The following is a 14157-nucleotide window of genomic DNA, read 5'->3' on the forward strand; positions in this document are numbered from 1 at the left end:
GGGCCCTAAAGCCACCAGCACCACGACTCTCTGGCTCCTGCAGAGTTCTGCTCAAGACCCCATCAGGCTGGCCAACGGCAGGCCCTGGTCTGCGGCCTCTGATGGGGCTCCCGCCCCCGGGCGGGCACCCCTCCTGGCCTCCAGGCCTCCACTGCTTTCCGGGGACTCTAACGTAGGTCAGATTGGAAATGGAAACACCTGGGTGATTGTCAGTATCTTGGCTTCTTGGAAAGAGGCCTGGACTTCAGAGATGGGGTCCAGCCCCTATTTAGTTGGGCCACCTGGGCAGGTGAGTCCACCTCCCAAAGGCCAAGCTCCCCCCTCTGCACAGGAGGAGACTGTCATTCGCTGCCCACGGTGATGATCACGATGAGAAAACTCTAATTCTGTTAAGCCCATGGCATTAAAAACAAGCAAAGGGGCACTTCCTGAGATTAAAAGACTTAGAAACACAGCCAAAAACATTACGTGTGGACCTCGCCTAGATCCTAAAACAAATCTAATAAAACCCTAAAAAGACAGGGCTGAGATGATCCAGAAGATCTCTTTATGGACTGAGTATCAGCCGATACAGAGGAATGATGGTTAATTATTAGATGTGATAACAGGCACTGGAGTTACAGTGCTTCTATGTCACAACACAAGCAAGGATGAGATGTATTAGTTATAGACACGTTATAATGTAAGATATTTAGAGCTACACGTTGAAGGATGTAAGGGTGAAATGCTGTCACGTCTGGGATTTGCAAAGAAGAAACAGGGGTGAGGAACTCCCCAGTGGTCCAGTGGCTAATTAGGGCTCTGAGCTGCCATGGCAGGGGGCCCGGGTTCAATCGCTGGTCGGGGAGCTAAGGTCATCCTGCAAGCTACGAGCATGGCCCACCCCACCCCCCAAAAAATAGGGGCAAAAGGGGGCTAGATGAAGCAACTGGGAAAATCTTGGTAAGTGCTGAATCCGGGCAATGAGTACACAGCAATTCGTCGTCCTAGTCTCTCTACTCTCATGTATGTTGAATATTTGAATAATTTAGAAAACCTGAAAAATGAATGTACCAAGGGAAGCCCAGGCAGATGTTAGGATAGTGGGAGAAGTCAGAAACGAGGGAGCAAAGTCAGTGTGTCTAGAGAGGAAGCATTTGTCCTCAGGTCTGGGTCCCTCCAGGACAGGGATCTGACTCCTTTGTCCAAGTCCTCTGGGAAAACCATGTGTGTTCAAAGGGCCAGCGAAACTGAATTGTGATTCTGCTTCTAAGTTAGAGACACAGGGGTGTTAACGCTTTCTGAAAGCCTACATATGCTACAGATTTAATATGTATTATTTCATTTAAACCTCAAATCAAACTGACGATAAGAAAACTAAAGTTCAGAGACGTTAGTAACTCAGCCAAGGTCACACAGCTCAGTGAGTGGCAGGGCTTGGAGCTCAATTCAGGTCTGTCTCTACAGTCTCTGCTCTGTCCTCAGCTTCATGACACATCGATGGAAAAAATGCAGCTGGAAGTGAAATAAATCTTAAGCAGGTGTTGGAGGCAGACATTTGCCACCTGGCTTGGAGAGGTTCGCTAAACTAATAAAATGACTAATAGGTATTTTAGAGGAAAAATGTGGGAGAAGGGGTGGGAGGGAAACAAAAGGAAGACAGAGCTCACACCCTATACTTTGAGAAAAAAAGTATTCTTCCTGAAATGACGTAAGGCTTATATTGGAGAAATGTATCTCCTGTTTTGGGCCCTGTTTAATACTCATCTTTGACTCAGCAGTTGTACCAATTTTGACTTGGAGACATGATGATACCAACACTATTTTAAACATCAAAGGATTTCTGTTTAAAGACCAAAGTGTAATGGCTTTTTTTTTTTTTTTGCGGTACGCGGGCCTCTCACTGCTGTGGCCTCTCCCGTTGCGGAGCACAGGCTCCGGACGCGCAGGCTCAGCGGCCATGGCTCACGGGCCCAGCCGCTCCGCGGCATGCGGGATCTTCCCGGACCGGGGCACGAACCCGCGTCCCCTGCATCGGCAGGCGGACTCTCAACCACTGCGCCACCGGGGAAGCCCCCAAGACCAAAGCATAATGGATATTTTTTAGTTGAGTACACACTCAAAATGTATTGGGAAGTTTTTGTGTTTTCTTTTTTTCTTTAATTTATTTTTAATTATTTATTTTTGGCTGTGTTGGGTCTTCGTTGCTGCGTGCAGGCTTTTCTCTAGTTGCGGCGAGCAGGGGCTACTCTTCATTGTGGTGCGAGGACTTCTCATTATGGTGGCTTCTCTTGTTGCGGAGCACAGGCTCAAGGCGCGCGGGCTCCAGTGATTGTGGCACGCAGGCTCAGTAGTTGTGGCTCGTGGGCTCAGTAGTTGTGGTGCACGGGCTTAGTTGCTCCACGGCAATGTGGCATCTTCCCGGGCCAGGGCTCGAACCTGTGTCCCTTGCATTGGCAGGCGGATTCTTAACCACTGAGCCACCAGGGAAGCCCTGTGTTTTCTTTTTAATGTAATTGGTTTCAAAAGAGCCTGGGAGAGTACGGCCTGGTCGGGGGGAGTGGACAAGCTTTCCTTTGTCTGAAAATCTTGCTGATGTGTTTCAGGCTCTGACTCTGGTTGCTGGCAGATAACACTCCATGAGGAGGCCCAGATCGTCAGTGAGGACAGCACCCTGGCTGTGCGGAGTAGCCTTGATGGAATGGAAGCCGGGTGGACATGGGCCGTGGCCCAGACAGAGGAGCGGATCAGATTCCTCTGGAATTCCCGAGAGGTGGGCGGCCGTCTAGATTTCCCCGTGAGTGCTGGCTCAGGCCGGGGGGCAGGGAGCCTGTGCATCAATGTTCACAACGGACAGAAAACCACACGGGGGCTGCAGTGATGGCTCACGGCCCGGGGAGGACCAGCCGCATGGCTTCCTTTGCCCAGGGCTCAGCATAAGCTGTGCTCGGGGAAAGCACTTAAGCGAAAGGGAATCCCACTGCCTTGCTGGCCCAAGGCAGGGGCAGCAACCAGAACTCTTGACATTGAAACTGGAGAAAATCAGCGCAGGGCCCACCCCACTCCCCTCCCACCAACTATGATGAGCAGAAAGAAGGTCTAGAACAAGACAAGGGTCTCCTTGTTGTTTATCCCGACCAAGCATAACTGGGAAACTAGGTGTTTTCATCAAATACATTCAACCTTTTTCCCCGCTTTGATGAAACACCTAAAAGACCAGGACACCCCCTACCACACACCAAGGAAGAAAAAAAGTTTAAGGGGAAAAAACTAGTCTGTCATCTTACATGACATTTTAGGCATTTGTTTGAATTACGTTTGTAAAGTAAGTGAGCATCGGTAGATTTTCTTCCAGCAGAAAAAAAAAAAAAGAAAAAAAAAGAATGAGTTACACGTTGGGAATAAAGAGGGATGGACGGACAACAAGGTCCTACTGTATAGCACAGGGAACTATATTCAATATCCTGAGAGAGACCATAATGGAAAATTTTAAAAAGAATGGATGTGTATGTATAACTGAGTCACTTTGCTGTACAGCAGAAATTAACACGACGGCGGTAAATCAACTGTGCTTCAATTAAAAAAAAAAAAAAAAGCAGTAAAGAGGGAAAAAACATCACCAAATATTGAAACAAGGAATTCTTCTGCTTACCTCCTCCTTTTTCAGATGGTACAAAGTAATGGTGTGCGTGACAGACTCTGCTCCACAGATGGAACAGTCGGGCTGTCTCTTGGGAAAGGTCACGGGGAAGATGGTTTGGGGACAGGTATTCTCAAGAATCTAAATATCACTAAGTTTCTAGCATCTCTAAGCTACACAAGCTCCACAGCGAGAAAAGTGTTCCACCCGGAAAAACCAAACTAAAAATCAAGAAAACCCATTTCTGTTCATTCCCTTGGTACTTTTTACTTGATGATATTTTCTAGATATCTAATTCCCCTTCTCATTATCAGCTTGTTTTCTCTAAGTCATGAGAACAGGCTGATTTATGCCCAAATGACACAGGTTAATTTTGGAAGCCGATTTACTCATGAGAAAGGGCAGAAGCCGGTTTGTGAAATTTTAAGGTTTATCAAAACCGTGAAAAAGTTTGGGGGCTTAGATAAGATCACTAAAATGTTCAAGTATTTTACTGAATGAATTAAGGGCACATAGGGACACTTAAGCATCTCCAGCTACCATTTCAAAATGGTCATTTGGCACAAAAGGGGTTTTAGGATTCACGCGTAAAGATTTTGGTTCTATTTCTTGTGAGTACATTCCTGAGGAAAACGGCTCGACTATTTGCCAGCCACTTGGATTGGGGTTTTAAGACTTGGCAGGCTGTCCTCGAGGGGCCCTCGGGAAGGGCGTCAGAGCTGAGCTGAGGAACAGCGATGGTCAGGGAGGCAGGATGCCTGGGTACTGGGGCAGTGGGAGTTGGGAGGACCAGCTCCAGGCCTGTGCATCTCTGCACAGATAGGACCACCTCCCCATCTGTGCTTCCACGTGAGCTCTACTCTCAAGCCACGAGATGAAGGGCCCTGTCACTAGAGGCCAAGCGATGGCCTGTATCCCTCTGTGGCCACTTTCCACAGGAGCAAATGCCCCGGAGCACCAGGTGCACGGATGCTGCAGGTTCACCTTCCTCTTTTCACTGGACTTTGGCGTTTCCACTCAGTTAACAGATTTTACAGAGCTTCCCCTACGTGCCAGACTGACAGCGGGAGAGAGATGCACGGATGAACCCAAACATCCGACGGGGTGGGGAATCGGGCACGGGGAGCTGAGAGAAGAGACAGAACACTCAGGGTCTCTCAAAGAGGGAGTCAGTCCCTGAATCTCCGGAGGGAAGGACAGCGCTGCGGAAATCTCTGCCCGCACTCCTGCCCTGGCCACCCCTCCCCCAGCCCGCAGCAGCTCCGGAGCAGCTCAGGAATCCAAGCAGGTGATGAAAGAACAATTGTGAGGGCAGAGTCTTCTCCCAAAGAGAGCAGCTGCCTCTCCAGGCTGCACATGGACCACCCAGGAGACCTGGGGGCCATTAGGAGAGAGAAGTCAGATGTGCGGGGAGGTGGCACTGAGGATGGTGGGAGGCCTGGGGCCCCTGAACTATCTTCCTAGGAGCACAAAAGTGAGGCCAGATCCTGGGGCAGAGAGAAAGGAGGCCGTGACCCCTCGAGGACCTCCTGCACCCAGCCGTTCACAGACACTCCCATCGACTACCACCGTCGCGAGTGTACAGAGCACCCACAGAAGAGATCCCAGGACGTAGAAGGCGGGAGGCCACGTTTAAACTCTAGTTGTCCTCTGATCCATCTGAACATGTAAAAGTGAATTTTGAACAGGATAAGGGCATTTAGAAATTACATTCTTTTTGAATCTGCAAAAGAATGTGTGTGTATATATATATATATATATATATATATACACACCCACACACGTAGGTATAACTGAACCACTCTGCTGTACACCTGAAACTAACACACATTGTAAATTAACGACACCTCCATAAAAAAATAAATATTTTTTAAAAATTACATTTTTTAAATCAACCACAAGCTCTCTCAAGGCTGACAGCCCACGACACCCTTCAATATCACGACCCTTCTGCCAGACTGAAGCCCAGCCCCCGACGTTGTGCTGGTCTCCACAGGTCAATGTGCTGTCACACGCCTTGTTCCATAAAACCCTAACACAACACGCCCCCCCACCAGCCGGCCATTCACCTTCTTCTAGAACAGATGAGGACAGTCTCGTTATAGGAAATCTCTCTCCCAAGGCCTCATGGCTCATCAGGGCCAGAATTCAAACGCCGGCTCTGAGCTCTGTGGACGCACGCGGTCCTTCCCTGCACACGTCCGACTCAAGCCTTTGCCCAGGCGTCTGCAGCAAACACGCCCTCATCCTTTCTGTCCATTACCATCTGCCCGTCCTCAAAGCCCATCCTGTCATCGAGAAAGGCTACCCGATGTCTAATGGGGAGAAAAGCCCTGCTCACCCTTAGCCTGTGTGGCCCGTGTAACAGTTACACACAGACCACCTTAAAGCCCGGCCCCGCCCGCCCCAGTCCTGACTTCAAGCTTCAGGCACTGACTCTGTCCCGTTGATAGATAACTACTTACAACAACAAGCACAGCTGCCATACAGTGAATACTAATGGACTCGATAAAATTAAGTCATAAGCACACACAGAAACCACAACCTCACCTCCATACTCTCCAACCCCTTTCCTAAAATATCTAGTCGTTTGAGATAATATTCCGAATACTTCTCAAAATGTTTGGATTGTCTTTCCTGAAAGCAAAATAAAACAAACAAAATGCTTTGTTTTCACTGCTTTGAAAGACGGTACAACAGAATAGAAACAAAACAGAATATAAATATGATAGAAGTATTCAACCTCTAGATTTTTGTTTCTTGAGCAGTTGGCTACAGGCTCCCTTCTAAGCACTGAGCGGAGAGTCGTGCTCATAATTTCCCAGACGTTCATGTCCCTAAGGCAGCAAAAGTCTCCTTACTACCCTGCAGATCCTCCTTGGGCCCAGGTCAATTTTCTTCGGTAAATTTTAACCAAATGCAATCTGATAACATTTTAACATATGCGATTAAACAAAACCTACTCACATGCCCAGCAGTTAGGTGTGGGGGGAGGAAGCTGAGGCTCCATGAGAAAGGAGGGGGGTCGGGAGCCCTTGCGTCCCTGGACCAGCCAGTAGGTCACGTGATGCTTTCTCAGCACCAGCAGCAAAAAAAAAAATAATTCATTAAAAACAAAACAAACCCCGGGTATACCTGAAATGAACTGTAACCAAATCTACACGAATAACACGCATTCTTCAGCCAGCAAACCTTCAGGGCAGATACACTTTAGTGTCATAATTGGGCCTGGTATCAAAAGGCCTGGTCTTTAAACACTCTGCTACTACTGCCAACACACAGCTACTATTTCCGTTTTCCGCACGTGGGTTGTTCTCCCGTGTCCAGACCCCACATAAACCCCCATCTCACCCAGGGGCAGACCCAGGCACCCAAAAGTCAGATTTCACGTTGCCCCTGAGAGGGCGAGATTTACACCTCACGCAGCCCATCTCACGCTGCACACCAAGAAGCGGGAAGGAAACCCGGGAACGAAAGGAGGGAAAAAGGAGAGGGGATCCTCGGGGCATCGGCCCGGGGCTGCCCACCTCTTTCCGTTACTGTCCCGGAGCATCGCTCTTCCCATCACCCTGGACTTCCTTTCCAGCTCCTGCACCTCCTCCAGAAGTGTTTTTTTGCAGGTGTGCTTGGCCCTGTGTCACGAAGAAGAGACAAGAAGGACATGACACGTGAACTTTACACAGCCTTGAAGATGAGCTGCTCCCTTCGTGGGCCACATCTCATGCCCTCTGACCCAGGCCCAGGCCTGGGGACACCATGCAACATTCACTGTCCCCGTGCATGGCAAGGGCTCCACCTCCACAACCTGGGAAGCAAGCACCCCAAGTCCTGCAGAACAGACTCGGGCCGTGAGGGTCAGACGCTGCCCCCCTAAAGAGCATCGCCTGTCACTGCAGAGCTGGCTGAGGCCCCCTGCGTCCAGACAGAAGCCTGGGATACCTGGAGAGTCGTGGGTCAACCTCTAAAGCTTTTCACTGCGGGACCCAAAAACCCAGAAGATGCTTTAATCCTCACCCTAGTGGATGCATGTGGGTCCCTCGGGCTGTGCCCTGACGGTGAGATCAGGAGCCTGGGGCGGCGGGCGGCGGGGGGAACAGTCTTCTCTCTCCTTTTAAGGTGAAAAGAGCCACTGTCGCAGCAGGACTGGGAATTACGACGCCAGAGTTCACAGTCATCGTGCCAAACCCTTGACCTGAAATTTGGGTCCACACAAATATCTGGACACAGATTTCCTTTCTTCTCTTGTAGAGACTTACCATCAGGGCCCACGTCTGCAGGCCTCGGCGGCGTGAAACAAGGGATGGGGTAACAAAACGGTCTGGCCTTTCCAGCCGTGTAAACTGCAGACGGGCCCCTCTTCCTGACCTGCAGGAAGAGTTACCTGCACCCTTTCCTGATTAAACTAAGAAATATCTTAACAATGTTCCAATAAGTGTCCGATTACAAAGGTCTTCCTAAAATTGGATTAAACAGAGAGCAGCTGGTTGGAAACTATACAGGGGAAGAAAGGGCATTTAAGGAGACACAGGTTAGAAATGGGAAAAGAAAAACTGTAAAAAGCAAGAGGGCCCTAACGGAGCAGCCCAGGGCAGCGTTCCTTCTTCTGAAAAGCTTGTTAGTTTCCGTACAAATGCATGTGGGGAGCCCACCAAGTAGCCGGACTCAGAGACAGAATCAGAACAAAACTGAGCGCATCTTCAGGGACGTGGGTCAGTGAGATGAAACATTCTGGAGACGTGAGCTGTTCCACGGAAACACGTACTCCCGTCTGCCCTCCACCTTCAAGGAAAGGAAGTCTGTCAAGACAGCGCCCAGTCATCTGCTGACACTCCAAGTTCATCTCCGAGGGAGAATCAGGGCCGAGACTCTGTATATGGCTCAGTCATTAATTTCCCCGGAGGAAACAAGGAAATGAACCACACAGGTTTTCCCACATAATTCCTTAACCACACCAAGCAATGTCCTGAGACTCAGGGGTGTAAAATACTGCAGTTCAAAGCGGAGATGGCGGAATTTTCATTTAAACTTTTTGCTGGAAAGGAGACAGTCAAAAAGAATGTGACAGTTGATACTGTTCAATACGAATGAATACGCTGGGCCCAAACTTTACCTTTGAACTCACGGGTTTCTGGGGCTGTATGGATAAAAGCCAGCTGGGTAAACAGCCAGCCCCACTCCACGGGTTCACGCCAGATACATGGGTCCCGTGGAGCATGTCGGGTTCGTCCTAGAGGATGAGCTTTCTCGCTTACTGTTTCAGGACTGTCCTCACTCCATCATCCTCCCTTGCTCTGCACCCTCCTGCCCACAGAGCAAGCAGGGTTCATTAACCCCTAGACCAGCCCCCAGTGTTCTCCTCTGGGCTGGGGGCTAGGGGGAAGTGTGACACAAAGAAGTAGGCTTGGAACAGGAAGACTGGACCACAGGGCGCAGAGCATTGGAAACGTACAGCTTGGGCCAAGAGCAAAGGGAGTCTGACCCACTGTGCTGGAGCTGCCGGTTTCCACTCATTCACAAAACTGAAATAATTTCAGTATCTTGATGCTCCTGGGCGTTGTTCACGTTCCCAGTGGATGAAAATGCGTCCATATCCAAGATGGATACCATCCAATTTTATAGTATCAATATTTCCACCAGGCTAGTTCCCGTGAGCCAGCCTGGGAACTTAACCAGTATGAGAACACGGTTAGTCCTTCTGCATGAAGCCCTGCTGTACATACAGGTGATGCTAGCAATTTAAAACCATTTTCTCGGGCTTCCCTGGTGGCGCAGAGGTTAAGAATCCGCCTGCCAGTGCAGGGGACACGGGTTCAAGCCCTGGTCCGGAAAGATCCCACATGCCGCGGAGCAACTGAGCCCGTGCGCCACAACTACTGAGCCCGCGCGCCTAGAGCCCGTGCTCCACAATGAGAGAGGCCACCGCAGTGAGAAGCCCGCGCACCGCAACTTAGAGTAGCCCCCGCTCGCCGCAACTAGAGAAAGCCGCACGCAGCAACGAAGACCCAGTGCAGCCAAAAATAAATAATAAATTGATTAATTAAAAAAAATAAAATGGAATAAAACCATTTTCTCAAGAACTTTTACCCAATAAGGCCTTACTTAAAGAAATGATTCCAAGACCTCCCCTGTCAAAGTCTGCGCACGAATGGACTAAAACCTAATACTTACAGGTTTCAAAAGCCAGGCTCTAAGCATTAGCCACTGGCATGGAAACTGGATCTCTCCCATTACCTGTGGACAGCTGGTTCCCAGGGGTCCAGGACTGTTCACCCAACCCCACGTCAGGAGGCCAGGTGATCACAGAAGGCTCAGGTAGGGGCACTTAGCCCCTGTAAGGGAGTGTGGTGCCCCACAGTGAGGCTTCAGATAGAACAGGAGTATCTCCAGGTTATTAGGGATTTTTGAAATAAATAAGTCGGCTTAGAATCTTGCACTTTTCACCTTCTTGTTTCTGAAACTTTTTTCCTGGACTCTTTCTTTCTTTTCTTACGGAAGGAAAGCAAGTCAGTAGGAAATGTTAAATTCTAAGCGGGGATGAAAATATAAATACAATGTGCTTCAAAGAAATTAGTCCACTTAGAAAGTATTAAAAAAAACAAAATCAAGGCCCCGTTGTACACAGGAATTTCTTATTACCTTTTATTTCCATTCAACTGCCTATCTGGGCAGTTTTATATATATATATATATTATATATATTATAATAAGGAAATGAAGTCATTCTGGACTCGCTGAATGCATCGTGTGCTGATTGGTAAGGTAGCAGAGATACAGCTAGCCGAGAGGAGATGGGTTTCTAAGTTCCGTGGCCTTGAGCTCTGTATTATTTTTCATAAAGCAGCATAAATGAATTTCTCCTCGATGAGCGTAAGTCCATGGCAGCTTACCTAAAAATGCTGTCATAGGTAAACATTTTGGAAGCACGTAAGCTAAAGGATATTAAAATAGTTCTGGGTAATTTAAACTTCATGTGTGTAATAAAAATATTCATTAGCCACAGGTATCACATATAATCAATCAGTTATTTTAATAAAAGATGTGTTAGTGTGGTCCCTCATGAAAATTCTGGTTAACGGGATAACAGAGGAGGTATTATACGGTGTCCAAATCTGACTTAAGATAGACTAATAATGGATCTTCATTCAGAAACTCGATAGACTTCATGGAAAAAATGACCGAGTTACCTCATGCTGGTTTTTTTTTTTTCTTTACCGTTAACAATGCAGGTCCTGAAATGGGAGAGAGACTGGACGAGGAAGGAGGCAAAATGCAGGAAGACAGAGCAAACCAGAGCATACAGAAATATATGTGAAAAGGCAGGCCTGCCTTGTGCTGGAATTTAAAAGCTCTTTCAAAATAGAGTTAGCCACCAAAGTTCAAAACAAACCCAAAAAGCCTTAAGACTGGTTCAAGGCGGACTTCCCTGGCGGTCCAGTGGTTAAGACTCTGCGCTCCAAACGCAGGGGAACCGGGTTCTGATCCCTGGTCGGGGAACCAGACCCCGCATGCTTCAACTAAAGATCCTGCACGTGGCAATGAAGATCCCGCATCTAAGACCGCATCTAAGACCCGCATCTAAGACCGCATCTAAGACCCGGCGCAACTGAATAAATAAATATTGAAAAAAAACAAGATTGGTCGAAGGCAAGATGAAAGAACCATCGCAAACCTACAGAAGGTTCTGGATGCTGCCTCAAGCTGACTCACCACAGCCACATTGTCCAGCTACTCCCCGACTCCCCATCATGTAACTCAAACCCTTCTCTCTCAAGTCCAAGGTGCAGCCTAGCACATCGCGTGTCAAGAAACATTCCAAAATTTGAACCAAACAATGGGCGATTTTCTGGAAAATCAGGATGAATATTTTCGTTCAGTGTGCCAGAAGGAAAAGCAGGACACATTTTATAAAGCTGAAGGAGAAATGAGAGTTGAGTATCGTGGTCTCATCAGAGGTAAGCAACTCGTAGTACGCTTTCCCTTCTTGGGAGAAGCCTCTGATTTCCCTTGACTCGACAAGAAATATTTCAGGCTGGGAGTATAACAGGAAGTAAAACATGGGCCCTGCGATCAGAGGGAACATGTCCAAAGAAACGTGCCCAATTCTTGTTTTTGAGGAGAGGGATTAACTGTATGTCATAAATTGGGCATAGATACTTTGGGCAAACACTGCAGGCGAGATGAGACAATATACCCTGCTCCTACCTGGCTGGCAAGCTCCTTGGAAAGGAAATGACTTTTACTCTTTCCAGATGGTGGAGCTGGAAGCAGTGTCATTTGATGTATCCTTGTTAAAATGTAAACGGCACTAATTTTACAGTGCCAGGAAAAACCAAAAACAAATCCTGTTGGAGGGAATAGATAATTTGCTTCATGGTGACTGGGAGTTTCTACTTGGAATGTATTGGAAAAGGTCCAGAAAGCAGATGAAGAGGCAGAGACACGCTCTCTGAAATGGTAGAAAGATACTCCTGCCGGCATCTCCCTTGGCAAATATCTCGATCTCAAAAAAATTTTTTTCATGACATTAATTTAACAGTTGAATTAAAATAGGCTGAGATTGATTTCTAATCAAATCACTGTTCTCAACCCCTGTACACTGAAAAGTGATCTGACGTAACCAGCACCACGTTCTATTTACCTAAAACTAACTTGATGATCTTGCAAAATTGAAGAAATTTGGCAAGGTGCTCTACTGTGCCACAATTGGGCTATGTTACGAGAGCAAATCATAGAACTAACATTTTCTTCCAGTTCATTTATTAGATTAAGAAAACATCTTTCCTGGGCATTATAATTTCATTTCCAAGGATTCTGATCCTGCTATTTAAAGAAAGTTTAAAGTTTTAGCAGATAAGATGGAAGCAGTGGTAAATCAAGGCATTTAAGAAATTAGAGTTATTTAATGTTCACTAACAGTTGTCAAACTTAGTGAAGAGAAGAAAAAAAAAACACCTAAAATACGTGCTATAAAATTCTCTCTCTCCCCTTCCCTCTCCGCATTAGGTATCATCGGTTGTCAAGATAATGCCAAGATGAATATTTTTTTCAAAAACATCCTTAACTGTCAGGCAAGAACAATTCTCACTGAGTATGGGAGGAAGGGAGAGAGAGAAATGAAATCTGATGTCTTTTCCTGGAAGGTTGGGAGTAAAGTCTCAATTCTCTACCTCAGGGGCCCCAAATAATTATGCTTTGCCCAAAGTAAAGCCAATCCAGGAGTTGCAATTTTCAGGAAAGCTGGCAACTGTAGGAGGTATCATCAGGCCTACCCCCAGTAAAAATCAATATGACCTCATTTTGGAGTATTCCATCTTTTCCTCGCAGATGAAATAAAATTTACATTATCTTGGAACTCAGTAGCTTTTTTTTTTTTTTTTACATTGTACATAAGATACTTAGGAGATAATACATTTTGAAACGTATAAACAAAAATCGAGCATGAATTATTTTCTATCGAACCTATGTTATAATTTCATCCTTGTGATTAATCTTCTCATAGACTTGTAAATGGACACTTCAGAAGAATTATATTTGAAGGATTCCTACTGGGAATTATTTGGAGAAATGAAGAATACTTGATTCCAAGTATTTGGTGATTTGAAATGACTTACATGAACATACAATTTCCCTTGAAGCATGGGGTTTAAAGCCAGGTTCTACCTGCAATCACGTAGCATTGATTTTTCGATAGAAGGAGAAATGAATTTTGAGTTATGTTCCTTAAACCTGATGGAATGGATCTGTACTTAGAAATTCTCCCCTATAATCGTGTACAAGCAACATCTCTCTTGACCTTCACACAGCCTGACTCCTTTTTGACTATATTCTCACATTAAGGTGAAGCACAGGTTAAAAGAAAAAAAAAAGAAACAAAAAAAAGACACAACCCCAAATCCTTTATATGTGTTTCTGGCAGGTGGCAGGAGACCTGTTTCTTCAGAAGTCCCACAGCATCTAGTACCCCACGCTGGGGCCCACTGAGGACTAAATGGAAGGCATCGGACAAGACCTGGGGTTCCACTTCATCTTTCACTTACGCTCTCCACACCACATCTTCCATCAGACATGCGGTAGGAACCAGAAATAATCCCAGCCAGAAGTGCGCAGAGCTCAGGACCATGGCTGCCTGCAAGAAACAGAAGTGACATGTGCATTAATGCTCTTTCAAAAAAAAAAAGAGAGAGACATAATTTACGCCCCATCACACAAAAGCAATAGAACGTATTAAACTAGTGAAAGCTGAAACATACACCCCGGAAGAACGGGAAGGGGACCGGCGGGGTGAGCGCCTTGCCGCGATGTTCATCAGCTCTTGTCTCCATCCTGATATTTTGACGAGTGTTGTCTCCTTTTCTGAAGCGCTTCAACCCCCCACTCTGGTCAGAATGCTGTCCTAAACCCCTCCTCTGGAGAAATGCTGGAGCCACCAGACTCCACAGAAATAACCTTCACTCCATAGGCACCCTGTAACCACCCACGTATCCATCAGTTCCTGGTGCTTCACTGATGTAACCAACACCTGGGTGCAGGGCAGAGCGG

General features: G+C 46.9%; 1 protein-coding gene across 3 annotated transcripts in view; it reads right to left on the bottom strand.

Annotated features, from left to right (window-relative positions):
• ATP8A2 (ATPase phospholipid transporting 8A2) overlaps positions 1-14157 on the bottom strand; it is a 463903-nt gene that overhangs the window by 41075 nt on the left and 408671 nt on the right. For 2 of the 3 annotated variants that reach the window (XM_007471455.1, XM_007471456.1), the window contains 2 exons: positions 13656-13744; positions 7147-7251 (listed from right to left, as the gene is read on the bottom strand). In XM_007471455.1, coding sequence (XP_007471517.1) covers positions 7147-7251; positions 13656-13744 — 194 coding nt within the window. The remainder of the gene's footprint in view (positions 1-7146; positions 7252-13655; positions 13745-14157) is intronic. The other variant, XM_007471457.1, reaches the window with a different exon arrangement.

This window comes from Lipotes vexillifer, unplaced genomic scaffold (assembly GCF_000442215.2).
Source record: "Lipotes vexillifer unplaced genomic scaffold, Lipotes_vexillifer_v1.1 scaffold543, whole genome shotgun sequence".
Taxonomy (NCBI): domain Eukaryota; kingdom Metazoa; phylum Chordata; class Mammalia; order Artiodactyla; family Lipotidae; genus Lipotes; species Lipotes vexillifer.